The 11,461-nt window shown below is 44.8% G+C and overlaps 1 protein-coding gene across 1 annotated transcript; it reads left to right on the forward strand.

Annotated features, from left to right (window-relative positions):
- Positions 1–1,855: 1,855 nt before the first annotated feature.
- Positions 1,856–10,974, forward strand: LOC124646456 (putative TrmH family tRNA/rRNA methyltransferase). Its single transcript, XM_047186564.1, has 4 exons — positions 1,856–2,080; positions 2,222–2,326; positions 3,208–3,334; positions 10,422–10,974. Exons 1-4 carry the CDS (start codon positions 1,856–1,858, stop codon positions 10,637–10,639), a joined length of 675 nt encoding a protein of 224 aa, XP_047042520.1. The 3' UTR covers positions 10,640–10,974.
- The last annotated feature ends 487 nt before the right edge of the window (positions 10,975–11,461 follow it).

Genomic DNA, 11,461 nt, shown 5'->3' on the forward strand with positions numbered 1-11,461 from the left:
AGATAACGGCTGATCTCTTCTCCTATTGTCGCTTTACCAAAAGTCTTTGGGATATGATCAAGACTTGGCTTGGCATCCCTTGCATCCGCACTCATGAGTGGTCTAACATCGACGAATGGTGGTCATTAATGACTTGCAATACCCCTTCCAACCCTAAAGCTATGGGCTCTAGCACCATGCTCACTAGTTAGACGATATGGATATATCCCGCTCCTTGTTGCATACTGCTAAGTTGCTAACCCTTTTTTGTGCAGGCTTAACTGTTGTGAAGCCAAAAATATCGTGTGAACCATTTCTGGTAGCACTAGACTGGAGTGGATGTTCCCTGTAGCCTGGCCATTTCTGATTCCTGGGCGTGGTTGGTAGGGAATGGGGAATCAGAGCTGTCAGCTTTACGGCAACAAGTGCTGGCCTGGACCTGGATCTTGAGCTTGTCGGAACATTGGGATCCATGACTACTCCACTCTTGCCTACAGTTGGTCAACTTCTTTTTTTTCGCGAAGGGTAACGTCTTCTGAAAAATTTCCATCTTTTTGGGAAAAATACTTCAGGCTAGGGAGGGAAGTTTGACAGGAAGAAATTTGATGTTGTCATGAACGTCAAAATACATACATATTGACGTTCCTTCCAAATCTGCTCCCAGCCGGCAAAACGACGGTTCCCCTCTACCAGTGGCCGGTGGGAGTGGGGGACTTCGGATCCTTCTTGATGTGCTATATTTAGGAGTCTCGAGTTAGGTTTTGGTCAACATGAGGCGGAGCTCTTCTGGCGGTGGCGATGTTGTGTGGAATAAGAATAAGATTTTCTCCACACCTCGCCACCTCGTAGATGGTCGTCCCTTCGCAGGTGTTGAGGCGGGCGGAGAATCTTCTATCTTCATGTTTTGTAGGTGATCTTTGTGTCTCAGTTCTATTTCCGACCATTGAGGTTCAACCAGGTTTGGCTTCATCGCGGAAATGGCGAGGCCCGGTCTCACAAGATTTGTCAGGTCGAACCGGGTGTGGTCGTCCAACCATGTTGTTCTCTTTCTTCTTTGGGACAACAATCAGCTTCAAAGATCACTATTGTTGGCATTGGACGGCTTGGATGCCCCCAAGAATCTTTTTTTTGCTTGGCTTACCGTTTATAATAGGCATTGGATGGTGGACCGCCTCGAGAAGAGAGGTTAGACAAATTGTGGTGTTTGTTCACTTTGCAAGCAAATTCAAAAGACAACGGCTCACCTCTTCTCCTGTTGTCGCTTTACCAAAAGGCTTTGTGATGTGATCAAGGCTTGGCTTGGCATCCCTTCCAAAATAATTCCACCCATCCTACATTTCTCCTGGAGACTATCAACAACGAGTTCAAGCTTTGGAAGACTACCCACAATGGGAGTATCATAGGTAGTATCATGCATTCCATGCATGCAAAATGCTGATGTGGCAGTGCAATTAAGGATGAGAGAGAGTGTACTAGTATCATAGGTAGATACCGTATCATAGCACATACTACTAGAAAAAACAATGTCAAGTAAATCTTGTACACATATTTGCATTGAGATTCTACAAAACAATTAATATATAGAGACTATGATACTAGTATATGATACCATACATTATGGAGATAGTAACATGTAGTAGTATCATACGCATGATACTTCTATATGATACTATGCATTGTGACTAGTCGAATGGGTTAAATCCTGCGAGCACGGGCCCACCTGATAGTGGCGAAGTGGATCTCTGACCTACGGAAGTAGGTTGAGTCGTGCCGGTTGGTGGAGCCCGCGTGTCGGCGGAACGGCTCAGGGCAACTTCCCTCACTTTTCCCCTTCTTTCTTTTCCCTAGCGAGAATAGCAACGAGTGAACGGCGGCTATGGCGGCGGCGGCGAGCGGGGCGGCGGAGAGCATCGTGGTGGTGCACAACGTGGCAAAGAGGCACAACGTGGGGACGCTGGCGAGGAGCGCGACGGCGTTCGGCGTGGCGGAGGTGGTGGTGGTCGGCCGCCGCGACGTCAGCGCCTTCGGCAGCCACGGCTCCACCTCCCACCTCCGCTTCCGCCACTTCACCACCCTCGCCACAGCTTGCGCCTACCTCAAGGTAATTTCCGCCCTGGCTCAGCAAATCCCCGAATCTGCGCGCCCCATCCTTAAACCCTAAACCCTAACCCCAAATCCTCCTCCGAATCTCCATCTCCCCTCTTCCTGGCGCGTGACCTGTATTTTCTGCTGTTTCCTGCAGGATGAGAGGGGGTGTGACATCTGCGGCGTGGAGATCACCGACGACGCGCTGCCGGTGACGGCCCACCCGTTCCGCAGGAGCACCGCGTTCCTCTTTGGCAATGAGGTTGGTCGGATTCTCATGACTCAGCACCAGTAACGAGGGCTGGATTATTAATTTGTGAAATTAACTTGGCTGGTATGCAATTTCTAAGAGGGGGACCGGGATGGGGTATTACTCAACTCAAATCCTCAACATATGGAATCTCAACAAAAACACTTCTGTATCTGCTGATGGGAACTTCGTGTTGTAGTTAGCTTCACTGAAGTGCAATTTGGAAGAAAAAACACCTTCCTTACATTAGGCGTCCATATTGATAGGAAAATTAGTAGGACATTTGCAACAAAAAGAATTAGTTAGACAAACATGACTATGTTAACCATAGATGCTATTTAATTTCTGGTTATACAGCCTGACTTATACTAAGGTCTGTCAAGATGCTATCTTCATTTTCCCCTCTCAGATAATGGAATTTCATATCTGTTGCAACTTTCATCCCCAATGGGTATTTGATCGATCAAATTTATGACCGATACTGTTTCCTAATTATTCCAGCTGTAGCTGTTGGTGTAGCAGTGGAGCCACCTATGGCAGGAAATAGGGAGTTACGCCTATGTCTCATGGCAGATGGATTTAGAAACCAGTGTGGGCACCTAGGAGACTTTGAGATAATTTCAATTGTTTCATAGTTGCAAGTAAAACATTATCTCAAGGCTTTATATCATGTTAAACATGCTTAGTATCACTATCCTTCATGGTTTTCAATTATCATGTTCTACTGTTCATTTCCATTATGTAGTTGCTAGAAATTTCCTTTTAAATCGTTTCTAAAGTTTACTGGTCAAGTTAAAACTGGAGTGAGTGCTGTTCATTGAAAATACAGCTAGTGATTTGTTACGAGCCCTCTACTTTGATTAAATCCTTCTAATGTTTGTTGCATCCAGTAGGGTACAGGACTCTCACAGAAGGAGTGTGAGGTCTGTGACTTCTTCGTCTATATCCCTCAGTACGGTGGCGGAACTGCATCACTGAATGTTACAGTTGCAGCATCGATTGTTCTCCACCACTTTGGTGGTACGTTCCCTTCCTTCGCTTGATGTGACATGAATTTTTTGTAGCAATGCAGTTATCTGAATAAGAGCTAGGAATTCACAAACCCTTTGCTCTCTGTGACATTCACTGTTTTATGGAGTAAATCATGGAATCTCTCTGAGAGCCAGTTTGCAGTTGTATGGGATGTGTCCTGCTGTGCTACGGAATCTAGTTAGTTAGGTAGTCCTTACTAATCCCAGTAAGATTTTTTCTTTTTCTGTGAAGAAAAGAAAATGATAAATGATATTGAAAGGCAATGACGATGCCAAACGTAACCTAAATAATCAGGTCTTCCTTATATAGTTCTTGTTGGCTTGATATTCCTCTAGGTGATAAGTTGAGATATACAGAAAAAAAAAGTGTTGACGTCCAGAAAAGGTACATACTAAATGTTTAGCTTGATTTTTCTATTAGTTTTTCGTGTTTACTTGGTGCCAAAATCAGCGTGGTTTGCTTGTTTGCAACACAAATATCTCCTATCTTCTGTTGCCTTATGCACCGGAACTTTCCATTAATACTTCAATCATTTGGATTCACAGAAATAGTAGCAGAACTTCTTATGCAGACTTTAGGATGTTATATTAATATATGTTGCTCCATTTGACCAAAATATTCTTGAAATAATACGTTTCCTACATCAATAATTTGGGTTGCTGCATTATTTCTCCAAATTATTAGCTGTACTGCTCAGCATTTGGAATAACTTCATAATAATGATACTAAAAAGGTTCTACTTTGAATTTGATACTAAAAAATTGATCATTGCACTCGCAATGGAAAGGAATCACTGAATTTGTGCTTGTATTTTCATATTCAGATAGGCACACAGAGGAAAACTTGATATAATGTTGTTCATTTCTGGAAGTTTTCCATTTGATAACTAAAAGCAGCACTTCAATTTCTGTCAGTATTTGTAGTCCTTGTTTAGTTTGTACTGGTTGGATGCTGTATAAGCAGTCTTTGTTCTAGAATTTGTGGCGGAACCATTGTTTTAATTCTATTACTCCCTCTGATTCATATTACTTGCCACTAGTATGGATGTACCTAGAACTAAAATATATCTAGATACATCTATATTAGTGGCAACTAATATGGATCGGATGGAGTACTTGGTTTCAGCTGGTTCATGCAATTATTTGGCAGATGACACTTCTGTGTTTGTCTCCAAGTTGTTCATAATTTCGGAGAAAACAGGAGGCTAGTGTAAAAAGTTATTCTTATGGAAGACAGAGATATAATTTCTTTAATAGTATAATCAAAGTTAAACCTGGGCATGGAGTCTAACTACTATGAATTGTCATAAACTGAGCTTTCATGAGATGTATCAGTGACCTCACAAGAAAATTAGACATCAATGTTTGGTAGGTTTCCTAGGAGAATTTTGATTTATTTGCCTTAGCAGTGTATAAATAATAAATGCACTAATTGTTGTTAGAGATACGTCTAAACTTTTAGCACAAGCGCACATTCAATTCTAAGGAAGCTTTGAAATTGATTTTGGAAAGGTATAAAAGCATTATGAACATTACCTATTAGTTTGTGCACAAGATCATGTGCAGGAAATTTGAGGTGATCCCGCTGGGCAGCCTTGCGGCGCCTCCACTCCGTCTTCCGTGAGGGCCGGGGATTAACCCAGACCCCCAACCTGTCTTGAACCCGCGCCGGACCTGTGGTAGCGGCCTCTGGCGCCACCTCACCAGGCCGGGCGCCAGGGAACTCAGGCGTCGGGGAACGCGAAGGAGAGGGAGAGAGCACGAGGCCGGAGACGATGGGTTGCTCCCGCCGGAGTACCGACGTGACAGATCTGGGACTTTGGTCCCTGTCGCCGCCCGCACCCCCGACCGAACCGCCGCTGCCCTCCATGAGAAGCAAGGATGGCGAGGGGGGAGAGACCACCGACACCCCGCAGAGGGCACCGGCGATGCAAGGCCCGCCTGGCCGGAGAAGGAGAACGACAGCGCGTGAGGGAGCGGCGCGGAGCGCTACCTACCTACCTTGCTTCTTGTCCGTTGGGATAATGTTTAAAAATATTTCAACAAAATCTGCAGACATCCGAGGTGATAATCGGGGAGATCATTGTCCTGATCAAGCGCTCCCAGATACGAGGGTAACAGAGTGTTAATCTTTTCCATTCCCCTCGTGTGGGTCCCAGAAAATAGGGTAATGGACTTTTCAACCAATCCATTTCCCTGAGGCGGGTTCCAGGGAGGAAGGTAATGCAGATTTGATTTTTTGTTCCATTTCACTCGAGTTGGTACCATCGACGAGGATAACGGAGGCTCGATAGTCTTCCGTATCCCTCCATTCGGTCCCAGACACGAGGGTAACGGAGTTTAGTTCTATTCCATTTCCCTCGAGTTGGTCCCTGTCCAAGGCAATTTTGCTAGGTTATTAATAAAGGAAAGAGGACAAAGGCATTGTGCTTCTTCTCCGAGGTCCGTAAACCCTCGGATTTCCTCAATCTCTACATCAGCGTGATTCCACTCCGTCCGGATTTTCACATTTACAGAAGCTCCATCTAGATCATGCAACTCATCTAGGAGTAGCAGTTGTAATTTTGAGAGTAAAACTAGCAGACGCAAGTGCAATAAGAAGGGTTTCTCTGTCAGCCTTCATTGTGTTCGGCAGCAGCAAATAACTCAGTATACTTTTTCAGCAGAGCAACATGCTTTTTGACACCACACTCCTTGCATCCGACACCCCCTGTGGTTCATTGTACCGGAGCTTATTCATCTTCATCAATTCCACTGTATATTGTCTCAGTGCAGAAGCATCTTTGGGTTCATACCATTGAGTACCAAGCTGCAAACAGGGGAGCAAATAAATCAGCCAGGAGCATATGCACCGTAGGATCTTTCATCAAGAAAAAAAACAGAACATATTTCTATGGGCCAGAAAACGGTCTAGCAGACAAAACCTTAACGATATCTTCCAATGAAAGGTTGCCTCTTGTAAGGATTTTCTGAATATTATACAGTGCAAAGAAAGCGCAGTCGGGAGCCGCTCCCTGCTTTGGAACCTGGCAGTAAAGAACAAACCATCAAGCATATAATTTTGAATTTTCAAATGCAAGGCAGCTGAATGAAAGTATTTACCTCAACTACTTTACTTGTGACTTCGTGGATATCCAGCACATTCTTTACGAAACTGTCAATAATATTACTAGGTTTTAGAGGAAGTGACTTAGCCTACAAAACATTAGCAGATGCTAAATGTTCCATAAGGAATATCTACCTTTCAGTCTGATCAGAATATTTCTTTGTTAGGTGAGTGCCAAGGTTTTTTGAAAAGTGAATGCCAACTGAATCCATAAAGTATATGGTCGCAGTTTCACTTTCTGCACATGTCTGCCTGTGAATGGTGGCCAGGCTCCAGTGTTGACTGATTTTCTTATGTTCCAATTGAGCAGTCAACACTGGAGCCTGGCCACCATTCACAGGCAGACATGTGCAGAAAGTGAACACGGCGACCATATATTTCATGGATTCAGTTGGCATTCATTTTTCAAAAAACCTTGGCACTCACCTAACAAAGAAATATTCTGATCAGTCTGAAAGGTAGATATTCCTTATGGAACATTTAGCATGTGCTCATGTTTTGTAGACTAAGTCACTTCCTCTAAAACCTACTCCCTCTGTTCCATTCTATAGTGCTTATTGTTTTTTGGCACGGAAATTAGCGCAAGAGTATTTTTTACACAAGACCCCTTGCTGAATGATTTGAGATCAACGTAAAATTTGCTAAATCCATATCTTTCTAACTTACCATAACAATTTTTGGAAGCTGAACGATTTGGGCGCTGAACGGGGAGGGGTAATTAAAAAAAAGCTAAGCTACAACCTTATATTCTGAAACAAATGCCGAAAATCTATAGGCACTATATAAAGGAACGGAGGGAGTAGTAATATTATTGACAGTTTCGTAAAGAATGTGCTGGATATCCACGAAGTCACAAGTAAAGTAGTTGAGGTAAATACTTTCATTCAGCTGCCTTGCATTTGAAAATTCAAAATTATATGCTTGATGGTTTGTTCTTTACTGCCAGGTTCCAAAGCAGAGAGCGGCTCCCGACTGCGCTTTCTTTGCACTGTATAATATTCAGAAAATCATTACAAAAGGCAACCTTTTATTGGAAGATATCGTTCAGGTTTTGTCTGCTAGACCGTTTTCTGGCCCATAGAAATATGTTCTGTTTTTTTTCTTGATGAAAGATCCTACAGTGTATATGCTCCTGGCTGATTTATTTGCTCTCCTGTTTGCAGCTTGGTACTCAATGGTATGAACCCAAAGATGCTTCTGCACGGAGACAATATACAGTGGAATTGATGAAGATGAATAAGCTCCGGTACAATGAACCACAGGGGGGTGTCGGATGCAAGAAGTGTGGTGTCAAAAAGCATGCTGCTCTGCTGAAGAAGTATACAGAGTTATTTTCTGCTGCCGAACACAATGAAGGCTGACAGAGAAACCCTTCTTATTGCACTTGCGTCTGCTAGTTTTACTCTCAAAATTACAACTGCTACTCCTAGATGAGTTGCATGATCTAGATGGAGCTTCTGTAAATGTGAAAATCCTGACGGAGTGGAATCACGCTGATGTAGATATTGAGGAAATCCGAGGGTTTACGGACCTCGGAGAAGAAGCACAATGCATGTGTCCTCTTTCCTTTATTAATAACCTAGCAAAATTGCCTTGGACAGGGACCAACTCGAGGGAAATGGAATAGAACTAAACTTCGTTACCCTCGTGTCTGGGACCGAATGGAGGGATACGGAAGACTATCGAGCTTCCGTTATCCTCGTCGATGGTACCAACTCGAGTGAAATGGAACAAAAATCAAATCTCAATTATCTTCCTCCCTGGGACCCGCCTCAGGGAAATGGATTGGCTGAAAAGTCCATTACCCTATTTTCTGGGACCCACACAAGGGGAATGGAAAAGATTAACACTCCGTTACCCTCGTATCTGGGAGCGCTTGATCAGGACAATGATCTCCCTGATTATCACCTCGGATGTCTGCACATTTTGTTGAAATATTTTTAAACATTATCCCAACGGACAAGAAGCAAGGTTCCTTCTTCGGCCAGGCGGGCCTCGCATCGCCGGTGCCCTCTGCGGGGTGTCGGTGGTCTCAAGGGCACATCCGGTATCTCGGGTCATCGTCCTCAGAGATCCCATGGAGGACGAGTGGTCGCGGCAAGGTTGTTGTCGCAAAGGTAAGTCCTGAGATCAACGGGAGCGGCGTCGTGAGCCTGCAGCAGCTTTGCCGCAATTTCTTCATCCTCCCTGTTGAGCGTCGGCTCCTCCAACAAGCTCTTGGGCGGCTCCCCCACTCTACGAGACAAGTCCACGGCTCCGGCATCGAGAGGAAGAAAAACTCGTGCTCACAATTATTGTTCTTGTGTGGCAAACTGGCGAGGCACAGATCGGATGTGCCCTTGGATCGGAAAAAAAAAACCATGCTCTCTGCTTGTTGGTGATGGGGCGTAGTGGGAGGAGTCCGAAGAAGTGCCGGAACACAGCTAGCGACGGCGGCAAGCCGGCGAAGTGGCAGAGCACGACGAATCCAGCCATGATGTGCCACCCGTTGGGTACGACCTGGGTCGGCGCGATGCCGAAATGGGCGAGTGCCTCCGAGAAGAAGCCGTGCCCAGGAACGCGCATCCCTGACTCTAGCGCGTGTGCGTACATGCAGACGAAGCCCGGCGGTGGAGGCGAGCTCGCGTAGTTTGCCGGCTGGGCACGCGGTGTACCGATCCTTGGAGACGCCGCATTTCTTGCACACTGCGTCGACATCGTCCTGCGTGCGCTAGATGACGCACTCGGCGGCCATGAGGAGGACGACGTCAGCGATGTCGTTGTCGTTGTTGTCGTCGGGGCTGCCGGCGCGGTATCCTTGGGCGTCGTCCTCAGAGATCCCATGGTGGACGAGTGGCCGCGGCAAGGTTGCTGTCGCAAGTGCTAACAATCGTTGTTCTTGTGCGGCAAACTCGCAAGGCACATACCGGATGTGCCCTGCTGCGGGCCCAGGAAGATTAGCCTGAGGGAGGCCAGCTTGACCCATTGGTGGCCGCCTGACCTGGAGGTTGACGAAGGAGACCAGCTGGTGGTGGCCCGCCAATGGGGCGCGTTCCTGAGGGGAGGACCGCTTTTGTACGGGCCGACGGCCGCCGCCGGCGGGAGGCCGTGCTCGCCAAGGCCAAGCCGCGCCCATTTCAAGATCTAAGGCCTATAGAGTTTGTACTTAGTCAAAGTTCTTCAGTTTGACCAAGTTTATAAAAAAATGTTAACATCCATGACACAGTGTAAATTCAACATGAAAATATATCCTTGATGGATCTACTAATATTGTTGATTTGGTATTTTAGAAGTTAACCTTTTTCAATAAACTTGGTCAAAGTTTGAGTTAAGACAGTCGAATGGCCTTAGATTTTGAAATGGAAGGAATAGGTGTTGGAACTTTGATTCTGGGAACGAAAACCATGTGGAAGAATTAGATTGTAGAGCGTCTTCAGGAGTTGGTGTGGCTAGGGCAGGAAGCATTGGCTCTGGGGAGGGATGGTGCATGAGGGAAAAGAAGGATAAGTACTTCAATTTTCCTTGCTTGATTTTTTCATCATGTTGCTACCAAATTATATGGAGGGTTTGCCTTACACTTTGTAGGATTCTTAATCTCTTAGAACAACTGGACAGTAGTGGTTTGTCCATCAATCGGAACACTACTCAAGCTAAGACTCATTCCTAATCTGGAGCTCTTATAGAAAGCTTTGACTCGCTCACATACTGTCGCAGCTTCTGGACTTGCTGTGGTTGTGGGAGCGGTGACCATGGATGCTTATACGCTTGGCCCCACATAACATAGGGAGTATATGCCATATTCTGGATTTTTTTAGTGGTTGTAATACTAACACAAACACCTGCCATTATTTACTATGAATTTTAGTTGAGAATATCTCCGCTGAAGACTTTGATTGAATACTAGTCAGTCGTGTGCAGGAGTGCGGCCGTTCTACACTGGTGGTATAGACTTATAGTTGCCTGATTATTATTTTTGTGTGGATTTCTGCAGTCTGGGCTGGCTTTCCTGAACGAGGCCGAGAAGGCAACAAATTCGTCGTAGCTGACAAACCACAGGGGCAGTCGAGGGGGCTCTACTGCTCAGACTCAATTGAAGACGTGATTGAAGAGCGCAAGATTCGAAGAGAAAATGCCTGTGATATATTCGAGGAGAATGGAAGTAGCCACACACAAGAATCAAATGGTCTAGACACGATGTTTACTGACTAGAGTACCCTATTTGACCTCCGTCTCTAGATAAGCCCCAGGATGATGACGGGCTGATAAGGTAAAGTCACAACAACACAATTTCTCACCTCTAGGGCCTGGATACTTTTTCTTCAGTGGCAAGGAGCAGATAGCAATCAATGCCTTCATTGTTGATTTGTGAAGTCAGGGATGATGATTACAAGAATTGTTCCTTAAAACTAGCTTTAAAAGTATAGCTCAATGTTTTGCTATGAAATTGTGTGTAACATGGCACCAGTTTTCTGTTCTGAACATGTGTTGCTTGGATCCAAATTACTTATTTTTTTTGTACTCGGAGGAGTCTGGTTCTCTTAGCATCGGACTGCATCACCTGATATGATTTTTTTTCCGTATGTCTGGACTTTTCAAGATTTTGACGGCTAGTATGTGGTAGCAGTTGTTCAAAGCGGAGTAGTTGTGGCTTACTCCGCGCTAGTACGAAGCGTACAAATTTTCTTTTTCTTTTTTTTGACATGACGAAGCGTACAAGTTGTGTGTACAACTGTTCCAGTCTCCAAGAAAAGACTGTATTTTTTTCGATAAAGGGAATATATTAGTATCAAAGATGTACCAATTACATCTAGCGCAACAACATTCACACAATAAAAAGAAAACTAAGAACAAAAAGTCCTAACAGCAACAATACATTTACCACCAAGACAACACCCGAACTTGAGCTCTCCAAAAGTGACGCCTCCAAAAAGAAAAGAGTGCACAAGGGTCGTCATTGTTCGATCAAAAGATCTTAAGTTTTCACCATGAAGATAGTCACCTTCAAAACAATGCCTTCAACAAGGTTATTGC

The sequence above is a fragment of the Lolium rigidum genome, chromosome 4 (genome assembly GCF_022539505.1).
Source record: "Lolium rigidum isolate FL_2022 chromosome 4, APGP_CSIRO_Lrig_0.1, whole genome shotgun sequence".
Taxonomy (NCBI): Eukaryota; Viridiplantae; Streptophyta; class Magnoliopsida; order Poales; family Poaceae; genus Lolium; species Lolium rigidum.

Excerpts from the sequence above, each read along its gene's own strand:
- LOC124646456 (XM_047186564.1), top strand. The coding sequence starts at position 1,856 with ATGGCGGCGGCGGCGAGCGGGGCGGCGGAGAGCATCGTGGTGGTGCAC. Across the intron at positions 2,327-3,207 it reads CGTTCCTCTTTGGCAATGAG|GGTACAGGACTCTCACAGAA; the intron begins GTTGGTCGGATT and ends TGCATCCAGTAG. Across the intron at positions 3,335-10,421 it reads TGTTCTCCACCACTTTGGTG|TCTGGGCTGGCTTTCCTGAA; the intron begins GTACGTTCCCTT and ends GGATTTCTGCAG.